Source organism: Rhinatrema bivittatum, chromosome 17 (genome assembly GCF_901001135.1).
Source record: "Rhinatrema bivittatum chromosome 17, aRhiBiv1.1, whole genome shotgun sequence".
In the NCBI taxonomy this organism is placed as follows: Eukaryota; Metazoa; Chordata; class Amphibia; order Gymnophiona; family Rhinatrematidae; genus Rhinatrema; species Rhinatrema bivittatum.
Genome location: NC_042631.1, coordinates 43,717,919 through 43,735,610, shown reverse-complemented (window position 1 = coordinate 43,735,610; position 17,692 = coordinate 43,717,919). Strand labels below are relative to the sequence as shown.

Sequence of the window (17,692 nt, the reverse complement as noted above, 5' to 3'; positions counted from 1 at the left end):
CATAGGACAAAGAGATGATCAGAGATGCGAAATTCATTAGTAACCTGTAAGTATTGGAGGTCCCCGCCAGAGGTGTGTGCAATGTTTTCAGGAGAAAAGGCAGGAAGCTCCACTGACTGATTGACGTGAAAAGAAGACACGACCTTTGGAAGAAAGGATGGCACCATCTTGAGGGAAACACCTGAGTCAGAAAAGCGGAGAAAGGGCTCCCGACAAGACAAGGCTTGGAGCTCGGACACTCTCCTGGCAGAGCAAAAAGAGACCGAAAATACTGTCTTAAGAGTGAGGTCTTTAAGCGTGGCCTGTCGGAGAGGTTCGAAAGGCGGCTCGCAAAGGGCTTGAAGCACCAAATTGAGGCTCCAAGACGGACAAGTAGGCCAGACAGGTGGGTTTAAATGTTTGGCCCCTCTAAGGAAGCGAATGACATCCGGATGAGTCGCCACCGTGTAACCATTGATACGCCCAAGGAGAGAACAGAGGGCCGAAACCTGCACCCACGGATAACTGAAAGACAAATCTTTGGAGAGACCAGACTGCAGGAAAGAAAGGACCTAAGACACCAGAGCATTGGGTGCCTGGACTCCAGACTCAGCATATGCATTCTCAAACACTCTCCATACGCGGATGTAAGTAAGAGAGGTAGAGGTCTTCCCTGCCTGCAGGAGAATGGAGATAACTTCTTCCTTATATCTTTTCTTTCTCGGGCGCCGCCGCTCAAAAGCCAGGCCGCTAGACAAAAATGATCCGCCTGATCGAAAAATACTGGTCCTTGGCGGAGCAGGTTTGGGAGGTGACCGAGGCGAAGAGGACCATCAGTTGTTAGGTTCACTAGGTCCGCGAACCACGGTCTCCGAGGCCATTCCGGTGCTACGAGAATGACTGGCCCCTTGTGGAGTTCTATCCTTCTGAGTACCTTTCCCACCAGAGGCCAAGGTGGGAACATGTAGAGAAGAATGTCGTGAGGCCAGGGAAGAACCAGGGCATCCACCCCTGCTGAGCAGTGCTCCTGTCTGCAGCTGACAAATCTGGGAGCCTTTGTGTTGTTCAGGGTAGCCATCAGGTCAAGGTGAGGAACTCCCCACTTGTGCCCCAGAAGATTCATCGCCTCGTCGGACAACTCCCACTCTCTGGGGTCTAGGTGTTGTTGGCTGAGGAAGTCTGCTTGCACATTCTCCGTCTCCGTAATGTGGGAAGCTGCCAGATGACTCAGGTATCTCTCCACCCAGGAGAGCAGTTTGCTGGCCTCCAGACTCACCAGACGACTCCTGGTGCAACCCTGGCGATTGATGTAAGCAGCTTACATCAATCGTCAGGGTGGCACCAGGCCATTGCTCTCTCTGACAATGCCACTGTGATGGCATTGTCGGAGAGGACCCGCACGGCTTTGTGACGGAGCAAGGGCAGGAACATCTTGAGTGCCAGACGGACAGCTCGGGCTTCCAGATGATTGATGTGCCATCGGGATTGCACAGGAGACCACTGTCCTTGTGTAGACTGTTGCTGACACACCGCTTCCCAGCTGGAGAGGCTGGCATACGTTGTCACAACGATCCACTGGGGTATCTCCAAAGGTACTCCTTCAAGAGATGGGCGAGTGAAAGCCACTGCTGCATGCTGGCAATGGTAGAGTCTGAGAGTGGTAGGGGTGTTTGGAACTCCTGCGAGACCGGCTTCCAGTGGGACAGCAACACTTTCTGTAGAGGACGCATATGCGCAAAAGCCCAAGGAACCAGATCTATGGTGGAAGCCATGGACCCCAGGACCTGGAGATAGTCCCAGGCCGTGGGTACCGAAAGAGATAAGAGATGTTGTACCTGGTTCATGAGCTTAAGCGCCCAGTGCTCGGGCAGTAGGACTTTGCCCACGCGGGTGTTGAAATGAGCTCCTAGAAATTCCAGGACCTGGGAGGGCTAGAGGTGACTCTTGGAGAAGTTGGCAATCCACCTGAGGGAGGAGAGAAAAGTCATGACCCTGTCGACCGCTGCAGTGCACAGGTTCTCCAACTTGGCCTGGATGAGCCAGTCATCCAGGTAAGGGTGGATCAGGACTCCCTCCCGACAAAGTCCTGGTCCACCCTTACCTGGATGACTGATCCTATCATGACCTTGGTGAACGTACACGGCACGGTGGCCAGGCCGAACGGAAGCGGCCGGAACTGGAAGTGGTTTCCCAGAATGGCGAAGTGGAGATACTTCTGATGGTCATGGCGGATTGGGATATACAGGTAAGCCTCTGTCAAGTCGAGAGAGACCAGAAATTCGCCTGAGAAAACCGCTGCTATGTCCCCGAAAATGGGGCACCCAGAGAGCTTGGTTGACCCTCTTGAGGTCCAGGATCGGTCGGAAGGAGCCGTCCTTTTTGGGCACGACGAATAGATGGAATACTGGCTGGATCCCTGTTCCTCCAGGGGTATAGGGACTATGGCCCCGAGCTCCTGTAGCCTACCCAGAGTCTGGCACACCGCTGGACGCTTCCAAGAGCCACAGGGAGAGATTAGAAAGCGGCCGGGGAGTTCCTGAGCAAAGTCTAACGCGTAGCCATTGGCGATCACATCGAGGACCCACTGATCCGACGTGATGTTGGCCCATTCCCGGAGAAAAAGGGGCAGACGTCCACCTAAAGCGGGAGCGGAGGAATGGGCCGGCCGCATTTCATTGGGAGGACTTTGAGGTGGAACCTGAACGGTTCGTATCCCAGAACAGCTGTCCGCCACGAAAGGAATTAGACCAAGACTGGGATCTAGTGGAGGTGGGTCTTTGGGAAGCCCCTCTCGGCCTGTTGTATCTGCGCTGACCCCTGAACCGAGAGCGCGAAGGAAAAAAGGATTTGGATTGCCGAGGGCAGTCCTCTGGCAGCTTATGCACCCTATTGTCCCCAAGAGATTTAATAAGCTGCTCCAGGTCCTCCCCGAAGAGCAACTTCCCCTTGAATGGGAGAGTGCCCAACTGTGATTTAGAAGAGGAGTCCACTTTTCTAATTACGAAGCCAGAGGAGACGTCTAGTGGACACCGCCGAAACTATAGCTCTGACCTGCACCCTGAGAAGATCGTAGAGGGCATCCGCCCCATACGCATTGGCGCCTTCCAGCCGCTCTGCCTGTTCTGGCTCTGCAGACGGTAGGTCCTGGGTGCTGAATAGTTGTTGAACCAACCTAAGGCTTGCCCACTGCATGAGACGGCTACAGACTGTCGCCCGGACTCCAAGTGCTAGGACCTCAAAAACCCTTTTGAGGTAGACATCCAATTTGCGATCCTGAAGATCTTTCAACGCAGTCGCCCCCACGACTGGTATAGTAGTGCGCTTCATGACAGCGGAGACCGAGGCATACATCTTAGGGACCCGGAGCATATCCAGACACGGGTCTGGAAGCAGGTACAGCTTGTCCATGGCTCTGCCATGGACAAGCTGGGAGACACCAGAAGCCACTTAAACCGGCTTCTGGTGTCTCCCATTCCCGGAGCAGGAACTGCATTAGCATCGGATGGAAAGGGAAGGTGTGCGGGGGTGCCCTCAGGCTGGTGAGGACTGAGTCAACGTTGCTAGAAGCTGTGGCAGAAGCGTTGCCCTCTGGAGGGGCATCTAAGCCCAACTCGGCCAGAACATGGGGTATAAGCAGATCCATAAGAACATAAGAAAATGCCATACTGGGTCAGACCAAGGGTCCAGCAAGCCCAGCATCCTGCTTCCAACAGTGGCCAATCCAGGCCACAAGAACCTGGCAAGTACCCAAAAACTAAGACTATTCCATGTTACCATTGCTAATGGCAGTGGCTATTCTCTAGGTGAACTTAATAGCAGGTAATGGACTTCTCCTCCAAGAACTTATCCAATCCTTTTTTAAACACAGCTATACTAACTGCACTAACCACATCCTCTGGCAACAAATTCCAGAGTTTAATTGTGCGTTGAGTAAAAAAGAACTTTCTCCGATTAGTTTTAAATGTGCCCCATGCTAACTTCATGGAGTGCCCCCTAGTCTTTCTACTATCCGAAAGAGTAAATAACCGATTCACATCCACCCATTCTAGACCTCTCATGATTTTAAACACCTCTATCATATCCCCCCTCAGTCATCTCTTCTCCAAGCTGAAAAGTCCTAATCTCTTTAGTCTTTCCTCATAGGGGAGTTGTTCCATTACCCTTATCATTTTTGTAGCCCTTCTCTGTACCTTCTCCATCGCAATTATCTTTTTTGAGATGCAGCGACCAGAACTGTACACAGTATTCAAGGTGCGGTCTCACCATGGAGCGATACAGAGGCATTATGACATTTTCCGTTTTATTCACCATTCCCTTTCTAATAATTCCCAACATTCTGTTTGCTTTTTTGACTGCCGCAACACCCTGGGGTCGTCCCCCTCTATTGGTGGATTCAGAGCGAGGACATTGGCATCCGGGTCAGGGTCCGGTATTGGAGCAGACGGATCAGTGGGGGCCGGAGGGACCGGAACCCCTGGGACCACTGAACCCTGCTCGCCCTTGAGAGTCTGGGGACCTGGGCATCTGCACTGCCGCTGATCTAGGGACCTTGGCAGGAGGAGGGCAGGCAGGCAGCTGAGAATCTGGTGGGTCATCCTGTTGTAGAAGGCTGGCAACATAAGCCTTATGCATGAGGAGAACAAAATCAGCTGAAAAAAGCCCTGGAGTTTTGCCTGGGTCAGAACTGGCATCTGGGGGGTCCACGGGGCTTAAATTGTGAGGGTGTGTGTGTGTGTGTGTGTGAGGAAAAATCAAGTCCCTGCCCCCATCAGGCTCAGAATCTTCAGCGAGGTTTGAAGCCAAAATGGATGCTGTTCCCGCAGTTTGCAGGCACGGGGCCATCCTTGCAGCACATCTGCAGGGCCAGGAACGACCAGCTGAACTCTCCGGCGCAGAGGAGCTGCCACCTCCGAGGCAGGCTCTCCACATGCGAGGCAAAAGGCCCATCGAGGCATAAGAACATAAGAACATGTCATACTGGGTCAGACCAAGGGTCCATCAAGCCCAGCATCCTGTTTCCAACAGTGGCCAATCCAGGCCATAAGAACCTGGCAAGTGCCCAAAAACTAAGTCTATTCCATGTTACCATTGCTAATGGAAGTGGCTATTCTCTAAGTGAACTTAATAGCAGGTAATGGACTTCTCCTCCAAGAACTTATCCAATCCTTTTTTAAACACAGCTATACCAACTGCACTAACCACATCCTCTGGCAACAAATTCCAGAGTTTAATTGTGCGTTGAGTGAAAAAGAACTTTCTCCAATTAGTTTTAAATGTGCCACACGCTAACTTCATGGAGTGCCCCCTAGTCTTTCTATTATCCGAAAGAATAAATAACCGATTCACATCTACCCGTTCTAGACCTCTCATGATTTTAAACACCTCTATTATATCCCCCCTCAGCCGTCTCTTCTCCAAGCTGAAAAGTCGTAATCTCTTTAGTCTTTCCTCATAGGGGAGCTGTTCCATTCCCCTTATCATTTTGGTTGCCCTTCTCTGTACCTTCTCCTTCGCAATTATATCTTTTTTGAGGTGCAGCGACCAGAATTGTACACAGTATTCACCATGGAGCGATATAGAGGGATTATGACATTTTCCGTTTTATTCACCATTCCCTTTCTAATAATTCCCAACATTTTGTTTGCTTTTTTGACTGCCGCAGCACACTGAACCGACGATTTCAATGTGTTATCCACTCTGACGCCTACATCTTTCTTGGGTGGTAGCTCCTAATATGGAAGCTAACATTGTGTAACTATAACATGGGTTATTTTTCCCTATATGCATCACCTTGCACTTATCCACATTAAATTTCATCTGCCATTTGGATGCCCAATGTTCCAGTCTCACAAGGTCTTCCTGCAATTTATCACAATCTGCTTGTGATTTAACTACTCTGAACAATTTTGTGTCATCTGCAAATCTGATTATCTCACTTGTCGTATTTCTTTCCAGATCATTTATAAATATATTGAAAAGTAAGGGTCCTAAGGAAGAGAGGGGGGGGGGGGCAGATCTGTCACGTGTGAGACGGCAAGAATCGCTGGTGCCTGGCTCAGAGTAGGGAAGTGAAATTTCAGCCACCCGCTCTTTCCCCCAATGGAAGGGTTTTTGGGGTTTTTTTTTTTAACTTGTTGGTAAAGTTGAAGAAGCAGAGGAACTTCTCTGCAGCAGACCCGAGGTATGCTGCGTCTTTGGGTCTGTGCAGGGGAGGGACTGGACCACCAGTTTCACCCCTAGCCAGGGACACAGGTCACTGGGTAGGGTGCTAGGCTGAGGATCTCAAGGGGCAAAACTTCCCTAGGCACCCAGAAAGAAATGAAAACTTTAAGATCTTTTTTTTTTTTTTGAAAACTGAAATTAGAAATTAAGTACTTGCTTGATCCAAATAAGACAGAAAGAGGGAGAAAGTAGATTTTCCCAAACAATCTAGCTGACTAGAGGGGAGCCGCATGGTCTGCTATCTGCATCTGCTGGAGATAGAGAAATACTGAAGGGATGCAGGGTCAGCACTGTTCTGATATAGGATACCCTTTAGTTTTTTCTCTATCTCCATCTGCTGGACAGGAGACTCAACCAACTGTCTGGACTGATCCGGGTACGAACAGGAAACACTAAATATCAGCCTCCCCATACATATTTTTATGAAACAGGGAAAATATGTGTTTCCCTGCATTACAAACATATTTGTGCACTGAAACATACGCACGTACTTTCGGGGTACAGGTGCATGCTATTTTAGAAACTGCGCACCTCCTGTAACTTTATATGCACCAATTTACAGGCATACTTGCTGACTTTCATGGACTGTCGAAAATTACTCTCCCTGGTAAAAGCAAAGGACATTTGTTCTGCTTAAGTATCAAGCTAAAGAATACTCACTAGAGCACACATGGCAGAGTCGAGGTAGAAGCAGGATGTATGTACTTCCTCTGTGATAAAGGAATCATTGGTGTAGATGCATTCATAATAAGTACAGTAGTCACCTGTAACATTGTAAATTTCACCAGGCTGGAAAGAGATTTAAGAAAATGAGTTTACGTAGAACCAAGGAGAGATGATCATCAGGGAACTTTTATAATTAATAGTTTATATGTCTAAGCTGCAAATGTGTCTTAAGTCATGGTATCCAGCATTCAGTATTTGATGTATTTCTGTTCTGGATTAAAGCTTAAGTGGAGCACACCATGTGGAGCACATTTCTTACACTTAGCACTGTTAGTTCACAATAAATTATTATTCATCATTTTCACATTGTAGGTTTTTAGTTCATGTTACCTCAGAGCAATCTATTTAAAATGCAACTCTCCAGTCAAGACAATATTTGTGTCGTACTAATAACAGGAGATAAACCACCTAGGCCTAGCTACTTATCAGGATTACTGGACCTATGAGTGCTAAAAAATGGGAATGTTCCAATTACAGGGGCCTTCTAAATATGGTAATCTTGGCAGTAAGAGCTGTAAATTTTGGTAAAATCTTGGGAATAATAACTACATTTTGAAATAAATGGAGTGGTATCTACTGTCCACTGATGGGGTGCACCTTGGCCAGGCTTCTTAGAGAGCCACGATCTCTGTTTTCTGATAAGAGGATTGTTGTGGTAAATCTGGAGCTGGCAAACACCTCCAGATGAGACAGGGATGAATCTTCAGCCCTAGGTGCTCTGTTACCTGGAAGGACTCTGGGCCTTAAGCAGGTTCTCACTGGGCTGGAAGCTGGCTAGTCCAAGAATAAAAAATCCCTCTGCAATACCAATTAAAATTAATACTTGTCTAAACAACATATTGGTAAGAACATAAGTTGAAAGCCTGATATTAGGAATTGCATATCACTCTCCTGAGAGTGTCCTGTTATACAGTGAGCCATACTAACCTTGATTGTGATAGCCTCGGACTCCAGAAGTACGACACAGTCTGTCTGCTTACATTCCCCACAACATTGTCCATCCATCTGGAAATACTGGAATCCCTAGTGAGGAAACAAAATCACAGGAAGAATCTTAGCCATCGGCTAGAGATTTTTATACTTTCCTTGGGCTGCGTCCATGCAGTGTTCACATGCATTTGTAGAAGATGATAGACGTGGTAGCGGGAATAACGTGAGTTACATGGAGTGTGGAAGAGTCAAATTAAGGAACATTCTACTTTTGCAGTATGAGTAAGGTTTGTGCAGATTTTCCTATTCTCAGTTTTATCATTAATTACAGAGCCTGCTGCTAATGCACCATAAGACCTTCGCTCCTGGAGATGAGGAAATCCCTCATCAATGCTACAAGTTTCCATCAGACCATTTAAATCAAGGAGGAGGAGCTTTCCTACAATGGTCGAGGCTCTCATTAAAGCTGGTTCTGGCCTCACAATGTGCCAACTCATTTATCCCTGAAATCCAACCCACCAGGTGCAAGAGGCAGCCTGCTTCAGAGTTGCAGAAAATGAAAGCTTCTGTTTGTGTTTTGAATCATTTAATCTGACTGAAGTTAGAAGTTGCTATTCCTGGAGTGGAGGCACGGGACGGTGCAAGGGCAATGGGCACTCCCGGTGAACTTTCAGCCTTACGCGCTCTTCCCCCTACCCCATTGATATTCAGATCCATAAACCACTGCCCCCCTCAACCCCCTGAGATTTTGATGAACTCAACATTCATATGACACTCCCCCCTCACAAACCCCCAGAACAATTCTATAAAAACACATAATTGGACATTAGGGGGATACATTTTTTTATTTAAAAGTGCCACACTAATTCCCCTACAAGTGTGTATGGTAACAGGGAACATGTGCTCATGGTATCCTTCTGAGAATGGGTGCTAAACCCACAGGTAAACATACCTGCAAACTTTGCATCAAAAGGTTAAGGTTTGAAAATTCCCCCATACTTAAAAATTTAACTTATTTTTATATATAATACAAGCATGGTTCAGAAAATCGCATCATAGTGTCTGATGAATGTATCATTATGTGATACTGTGAGCCACTTCTGTAAGTAGAAGTCTTGTTTCTTGCTGTGTCTGTGTTTTGTCTATGAAGAGAAACTACTGTGAACTCAAACCACCTGTTTAAGTTTTAACTGCAGTACATAAGTCAGGCAATGCTATTTTGTGACCACTGTTAACAAGAAATCAGTACTGAGAGACAATTCCTGTGTGAGTATGATGCACTGGTCCTGAACCTGACAACTTACAAGACATCTAGTGTAGAAGGACAGTGTACGGCCTATGCTATGGTGCAGACCTGATATTCAAAATGGAGCCAGTTGGGCTCAGGTGCTCCTTTGGTCCTGTCACATGATGGGGAAAAGCAGTGTTTGAGGGCAGCTGGCACCACTTTGAATATGGTGTTAGCACTAGAGTATATGGGGAGCTCAGACCTTCCATATTACACCAACAGGGATATTTGTAACCCACCTGGGGAGGCCAAATTGAATAGAAGGGCCAAGGAGTTGAGTTTTTGGAGAACAGGGAGGGGTTTTGGAACACGGTGAGGCCTCAGGGGTTGGGGGGTAGGTGAAGGTCTCTTATAGACTTCCATTGATTTTACTACCCAGAGCGGAAGGGGAGGAGAAGAGCTCCAGGGTTAAATCAGCTCCTTTATGGCCTAAGCTCAGGAGCACAGAGACTTGTGTTACCATCCCAGTACTTCAGGGAAAGTTAGTTACACTTCTTAAGGTATAGCTAACTTTCAATCAAATAATACGGGTGGTGAATTTTGAGCAAACTACATTATTTGATTTCATCTGATCTCCCTATTTATTGGGAGACCAGATGCAAATCAGCAGGTCTAACCTATTCGATTAACTTAACCAGATAAGGTTGAATATTAAGCAGGTTTCATCAATTTGGTTAACTTAACCAGATAAGTCTGAATATCGAGCAGATCTAACCGGTTAGGTTAACTTAACGAGAAATTTCTGAATATCGAGCAGTTCTATCCTAATCTGTTAACGCAATAAGTCTGAATATTGAACAGGCCTAACCTAGTTGGTTAATTTAACCAGATAAGTCTGAATATCGTTCCGAATCCAGTTCAGGTAACGAGATATCCTGATCCTCCAAGTACCCTCTCCCAAGATATCCAGCCATGTACTTAGCTGGATAAATACTTATCCAGATAAGTGGCAGCTGCTGAACGAAGCTAGGTACTCAGCAGCTGCCATTTCCCCGGAGAAGTCCCTTTTTATCCAGCTAAGAAGCACTAAATATCAGCCTCCCCATACATATTTTTAAGAAACAAGGAAAATATGTTTCCCTGCATTACGAACATATGTGTGCACTGAAACATATGCACGTACTTTCGGGGCACAGGTGCATGCTATTTTAGAAACTGCGCACCTCCTGTAACTTTATATGCACCAATTTACAGGCATACTCGCTGACTTTCATGGACTGTTGAAAATTACTCTCCCTGGTAATAGCAAAGGACATTTGTTCTGCTTAAGTATCAAGCTAAATAATACTCACTAGGGCACACATGGAAGAGTCGAGGTAGAAGCAGGATGTATGTACTTCCTCTGTGATAAAGGAACCATTGATGTAGATGCATTCATAATAAGTACAGTAGTCGCCTGTAACATTGTAAATTTCACCAGGCTGGAAAGAGATTTAAGAAAATGAGTTTACGTAGAACAATGGAAAGATGATCATCAGGGAACTTTTATAATTAATAGTTTATATGTCTAAGCTCCAAATGTTGTGTCTTAAGTCATGGTATCCAGCATTAAGTATTTGATGTATTTCTGTTCTGGATGAATGCTTAAGTGGAGCACACCATGTGGAGCACATTTCTTACACTTAGCACTGTTAGTTCACAATAAATTATTATTCATCATTTTCACATTGTAGGCTTTTGGTCCATGTTATCTAAGAGCAATATAAAATGCAACTCTCCAGTCAAGACAATATTTGTATCGTACTAATAACAGGAGTTAAACCACCTAGGCCTGGCTACGTATCAGGGTGACTGGACCTACAAAGAGAACACTTTGGTGGGGCATTGACCAGGGATGATCAGTATGTAACAATGGGCATGTTCTAATTACATGGGCCTTCTAAATATGGTAATCTTGAGAGTAATAATTGTAAATTTTGAACTAAATGGAGTGGTATCTATTGTCCACTGATGGGGTGCACCTTGGCCAGGCTTCTGAGAAAGCCATGATCTCTGTCTTCTGATAAGAGGATTGTTGTGGTAAAACTGGACCTGGCAAATACCTCCAGATGAGACAGGGATGAATCTTCAGCCCTAGGTGCTCTTCTTCCTGGACGGACTCTGGGCCTAGCAGGTTTTCACTGGGCTGGAAGGTGACCAGTCCAAGAAAAAAAAAATCCCTCTCCAATACCAATTAAAATTAACACTTAAGTCTAAACAACATATTGGTAAGAACATAGGATGAAAAATGAAAGCATGATAATAGGAATTACATATCACTCTCCTAAGAGTGTCCTATTATAGAGTGAGCCATATTAACCTTGATTGTGACAGCCCCAGACTCCAGAGGTACGACACAGTCTGTCTGCTTACACTCCCCACAACATTGTCCATCCTTCGGGAAATACTGGAATCCCTAGAGAGGAAACAAAATCACAGGCCGAATCTTAGCCATCGGCTAGAGATCTTTACACTTTCCTTGGGCTGCGTCCATGCAGTGTTCGCATGCATTTGTAGAAGATGATAGACTTGATAGTGAGAATAATGTTCCTCCTTAATTAGCAAGACTTATGTGAGTTACATGGAGTGTGGAAGAGTCAAATTAAGGAACATTCTACTTTTGCAGTATGAGTAAGGTTTGTGCAGATTTTCCTATTCTCAGTTTTATCATTAATTACAGAGCCTGCTGCTAATGCACCATAAGACCTTCGCTCCTGGAGATGAGGAAGTCCCTCAGCAATGCTAGAAATTTCCATCAGACTATTTAAATCAAGGAGGAGGGGGCTTTCCTACAATGGTCGAGGCTCTCATTAAAGCAGGTCCTGGCCTCACAATGTGCCAATTCATTTATCCCTGAAATCCAACCCACCAGGTGCAAGAGGCAGCCTGCTTCAGGGTTGCAGAAAATGAAAGCCTCCGTTTGTGTTTTGAATCATTTAATCTGACAGAAGTTGCTATTCCTGGAATGGAGGCACAGGGCAGTGCAAGGGCATTGGGCACTCCCGGTGAACTTTCAGCCTTACGCGCTCTTCCCCCTACCCCATTGATATTCAGATCCATAAAACACTGCCCCACTCCTGAGATTTTTATGAACTCACCATTCATAATGACCCCCCCCCCCCCCACAAACCCCCAGAACAATCCTGTAAAAACACATAATTGGACATAAGGGGGATACATTTTTTTTATTTAAAAGTGCCACACTAATTCCCCTACAAGTGTGTATGGTAAAGGGAACATGTGCTCATAGTATCCTTCTGAGAATGGGTGCTAAATCCACAGGTAAACATACCTGCAAACTTTGCATCAAAAGGTTCAGGTCTGAAACTTAAAAGTTAAAATTAAAAGGCTTAAGACTTGGCTGCTTAAACAAGCCTTTCCCGAACCTAATTGAATCACCGCAATTTCTATCTAGAGACTTGTCAGCACTATGTAAATAATTGCTCCTCTTTCTGTTAAGTTACTCTAGCTTTGTCTTCTTCTTCCCCCAGTTCTAACATCCTTGTTTTATTGTAACTTCTTTGCTTCTCTATCCCTGTTAACTGTTCACCCCCTGTTACCTGTAAACCAGCATGATGTGATTATATCATGAATGCGGGTATAGAAAAGCTCTAAATAAATAACTATATAACACAAGCATGTTTCAGAATGCAGTATGATGCACTGGTCTCTAACCTGACAACGTACAAGTAGTCTAGTGTGGAAGGACAGTGTACCGCCTATGCTGTGGTGCAGACCTGATATTCAAAATGGCGCCAGTTGGGCTCAGGTGCTCCTTTAGTTCTGTCACATGACGGGAAAAGGAATGTTTGAGGGCAGCCAGCAGCATTTTGAATATAGTGTTGGCACTACAGTTTAGGGGGAGCTCTAACTTCCATATTACACCACCAGGGACGTTTGTAATCTACCTGGGGAGGTGAAAGTGAATTGGAGAAAAGGGAGGGGTTTTGGAACATGGCGGGAGGGCCTCAGGGGTTGGGGGTGGGGGGGTGAATGTCTCTGTAGACTCCGATTGATATTACTACCCAGGGCTTAGGCGCAGGAGCACAGAGACATGTGTTAACAACCCAGTGCTTCCAGGGAAATTTAGTTACACTTCTTAAGGTATAGCTAACTTTCAATCAAATTTATTTATTTATTATTTATAACTTTTTATATACCGGAGTTCAATCAACAGAGTTAATTACCACTTCGGTTTACATTACAACCAACCAAAAAATAACAAAGACAAAGTCTTGTTTTACAATGAACAGGGTAGAAATAACCTGGAATAACTCTTTAAATAGGGTAGAAATACTCTGGAAAAAAGAACATATTGGGGCGGATTTTCAGCGCCCTGCTCGCCTAAATCCGCCCAAAACCGGGCGGATTTAGGCGAGCAGGGCCCTGCGCGCCGGTAAGCCTATTTTACATAGGCCTACCGGCGCGTGCAGACCTAGGGACTCGCGTACGTCCCGGGGTTTTCGGAGGGGGGCGTGTTGGGGGCGTGTCGGGGGCGGGCCCGGTCGACGCGGCGTTTCGGGGGCGTGTCGGCCGCGTTTTGGGGGCGGGTACGGGGCGTGGCTACGGCCCGGGGGCGTGGCCGCGCCCTCCGTACCCGCCCCCAGGTCGCGGCCCGGCGCGCAGCAGGCCCGCTGGCGCGCGGGGATTTACGTCTCCCTCCGGGAGGCGTAAATCCCCCGACAAAGGTAAGGGGGGGGTGTAGACAGGGCCGGGTGGGTGGGTTAGGTAGGGGAAGGGAGGGTAAGGTGAGGGGAGGGAACGGGGGGAGGCAGCGCGGCTCGGCGCGCGCAGGCTATACAAAATCGATAGCCTTGCGCGCGCCGATCCAGGATTTTAGTGGATACGCGCGGCTCCGCACATATCCACTAAAATCCAGCGTACTTTTGCTTGAGTCTGATGCGCAAGCAAAAGTAGGCTGTTCGCGCGCCTCTTAAAATCTACCCCTTTCTGTACAATGTAATATGGGTGGAGCAAGTGTTGAGAATTGGGTCTGTATAACTTGTGCGGGAGACCGGGAAGCTAAGTAGGGGCGGACTATGAAGGCCTAAGGCCGAATAGTGTCCTTAAGGTGCGGTTAAAACCAAGGCTGAGGTGAGAGGTTATGGGAAGGCTTGTATGGGTTGTGAATTTTGAGGCAAACCACATTATTTGATTTCCATCTGATCTACCTATTTATTGTTTTATTTAATTTAGCTCACACCTTTTTCCATTGGTAGCTCAAGGCACAGTCTAGGACCTCCTTTACTAAGGGTTTTCTTCCATTCTGTGTCTTTGGGAGAAAATCTTTGTAAATCAAATCTTCAATTTGTACCTGAAGCAATGGAGAGTGATGTGACTTGCTCAAAGTCACAAGGTGTATCAGTGGAATTTGAATCTTGGCTTCTCTGGTTTTCAGCCTGCTGCTCTAACCACTAGGCTACTCCTGTATTCCCATTTATGAGCTGATTTACCTGCATTTGTACCATTTTTATGACGTAAAAATGAATGTGTGGTATTTGAAATACCACGCATTATCTCTGTTAGGCTGCTTACCAGTTGGTAAATCCCTAGTGCAGCTTGGTAAATCATCCCCTACATTTCTAGCTGTGATAATGAAGGGTGAGGTTACTTGCTCAAGGTCACAAGAAGCAGCAGCGGGATTTGAACCCTGGTTTCTCCTGATTGATTACCTGCTGTGCCAATCATTAGGCCACTACAAACTGCATTGGCTGAAAGTAGTCTCTGAAATAGATGGCTGATCTGAACTAAGAGGTATTTCCCTTTATTTTTCAGCATAACAAAAGTTTTCATATTCTTTTCTCACCTCAATAACTGTGACATAAACTCCCTCTATTACCGAGCACATTATGATATAAAACAAAAGCCTGCAAAAAGTCACTCAGAACCTACATGGGAATCCTGCCATGCCAAAACTGTTGTGATCCCGGTCACTAGCCTAGTGACCGGGCTCTTACCTGGCTCCGCGGCGCCGCGAACCGCCGGGTTTCTGGCCTCCAGGGCCGCGTGGCAGCGGCGTCTCCTCGTGGAGACGCTGCCAGAGACTCCTCCCCTCGGCAGGGGAACGCACGCGCGCGAAGGGCTGCGTTTTAAGGCGTCTGCACCCGGATGTGCAGACACGCCTCCTCCAACGTCAGACGCTGAGCGGGGTATTTAAACCGGGGACCTGGGAACTCCAACTTGCCTTGCAACGAGGTCTCTCTTCGGAGTGCTAGTTGCCGTCGGATCGCCTGCCTGCCTGGTTCCTGATCTCTGCCTGCCTGACTCCGGTTCCGCCTGCCTGCCTGGTTCCTGATCTCTGCCTGCCTGACTCTGGTTTCGCCTGCCTGCCTGGTTCCTGATCTCTGCTTGCCTAACTCTGGTTCACCTTGCCTGCTTGCCGCCTGCCTTGACTTCAGCCCGTGACTTCTACTTTGCCTGCTTGCCGCCTGCCTTGACTTCAGCCTGTGACTTCTACTCTGCCTGTCTGCCGCCCGCCTTGACTCCTGTCCGTGACCCCTACTCTCCCGCTTGCTGCCTGCCAGTCTCCAGTTCGTATTTCCTTCCTGGATCCTTCAGTCTTCACCTAAGTCCCAGCGGTCCGGGTCCCTACGGGCTCCTCCTGGGGGGATCTTGGGCTTCCAGGGCGAAGACCCCTAAGTCCTAGCAACTCGGGCCTCAACAGCTCCTCTGGAGGGGTCACGGGTTTCCAGGTGAAGATTCTACGGTTCCATCGAGTTCTGCCTCCCGTTCGTCACTCCGTGACGGTCGGCCCTAGGATCCACTTCCGGATTGGACAATCACAACAAAAACAGCACCAACTCCCAAAACTCAAACAGCAAGAACTCTGCCTAGGAAAAGGCAGCAATGCAAATGTCACACTGGTCCCAAGAACAGCATTACTATTCTTCCCAGCAGGGAAAAGGAGTGGCCTATTCATAATGTAGCGAGGTGAGAAACAGGGAAACCATTTCCCCCACTTATACTTCTTGAATCCTGAGCAAGCCACTTTATCTACCATTGTCTCCAGTACCGACTTAAGACTGTAAGCTCTTTTATGAAGGGACTTTGTATCTGAATTCTAAAAATGTTGTAAGCTGCCTTGAGCCTTATTAAGAAAGGTGGGCTTAAAATCCAATTTTATTATAGTAATACACCTGCTACAGATCCCTACATAGAAACTACATGCTAACAGAACACCTCACCACAGACCCTCACCAAATTCATAACAAGAGACCATAAACTAGAAATAGAAATATGTAGACAGAAAAACCCCACTAATTCAAACTTTATGCAGTGCAGCTCTGGAGAAAGAAACAGAAATGCATTTCTTCCTGTACTGTACAAAGCCCAAAGATGTCAGAGTTGCAGATTTCTCAGAGCTGACAGAGAAAATCAAAGGCTTCTCACAAAAGGATGAGCGGAAAACCTCAGTATAATACTGGGGTAACAGGAGAAACAGCAGCGACAGCAGCAAAATACGTGGTAGCTTGCCACCAGACCCAAACTATAATCTGACCAGGATTCGTACGGGCCAGCACCAGAACCTGGTCCTTTCTGTACCCTGTGATTTTAGCTTACCGTATTTTTGTCTTACTTTGGCTAACATCAGGGCTGGCCCTGAGGAGGCATAATATAAGTATATTTCATGGGCACTCTTCCATCCTTCGTATCTGTATTTCTGCATATCATTGCTGGGCGGGAAACACAACTTACTAGTGAGCAGTTGGGAAAGCAATCTGTTACGATGCAGGAGACTGCATTGTTCATTGTTTCGGGATCCATTTCATTAGTGCAACTGCAGACTTCACAAGGATTTTTCTGAATCAGTGACCCCAGCTAAAAACAATAAATACAAGGAAAAAAAAAGCATTCAGTAAGATTCTGCATTTTGTGCAGTGTGCAGCAAGCTTCATGGCAGAGAAGGGATGATCTTGGATAGAGAAAGAAAAGAGAGGGAAGGTGAGGAAAGGAGGCAGGTCTTAGTCTGCCCCAGGTTCAGCACAAGGCATGTGAAATTACCGGTGGAGAACCTGCACATACATGGCAGATGGAGATCGGAGTGCATTCACCACTATGCAGGATCTCCAGTGTATACAGCCCTTAGAGAAGCAGAGTACTGTTGGAACACTACATGTGACTCTAAGGAACAAGAAAGGAGTTTTGCCCTAGATGTGGAAGGAGAAATACCCCTTTCCAGGGCAGTCTTTCCAAGAGCTCATTGGTCGTTACTGTGGTATTTACTAAACTACGGTAATTCCTGGCACCTGGAGGTATTGCATCTCTGTGTCCCGGGGGTCATGATGTTCTTTGCACAAGCAGGCCAAGCCTTTTCCTTCGCTTCTCATGAGAGGAATTAGTGGTGCTGAGTCAGTTTTGCTGTTAGGGTTCCTGGAGCTGGACCCTGGTACTGACTGCCCCTCAGTATTCATCAGTGGAAATGACTGCTATTCAGCCTGGAGGCTTCCTTCCTATATAGTAGAAGCCTGAACCGACTTGCTGGCAGGAGGGATGAGTTTGTGCAAGTTCCACTGGCATGGAATTAGAAGACGACTCAGAGGAACTCTGCCAGCACTGCATCCTAGAGAA

The 17,692-nt window shown here is 46.9% G+C and overlaps 1 protein-coding gene across 1 annotated transcript in view; it reads right to left on the bottom strand.

The window, feature by feature from the left end:
* Positions 1-17,692, bottom strand: part of LOC115079494 (extracellular matrix protein A-like) — a 108,513-nt gene that overhangs the window by 22,059 nt on the left and 68,762 nt on the right. The window contains exons 26-30 of the mRNA XM_029583119.1: positions 16,820-16,942; positions 11,445-11,540; positions 10,438-10,566; positions 7,855-7,950; positions 6,862-6,990 (exon numbers count right to left, since the gene is read on the bottom strand). Of these exons, the coding sequence (XP_029438979.1) occupies positions 6,862-6,990; positions 7,855-7,950; positions 10,438-10,566; positions 11,445-11,540; positions 16,820-16,942 (573 nt within the window). The remainder of the gene's footprint in view (positions 1-6,861; positions 6,991-7,854; positions 7,951-10,437; positions 10,567-11,444; positions 11,541-16,819; positions 16,943-17,692) is intronic.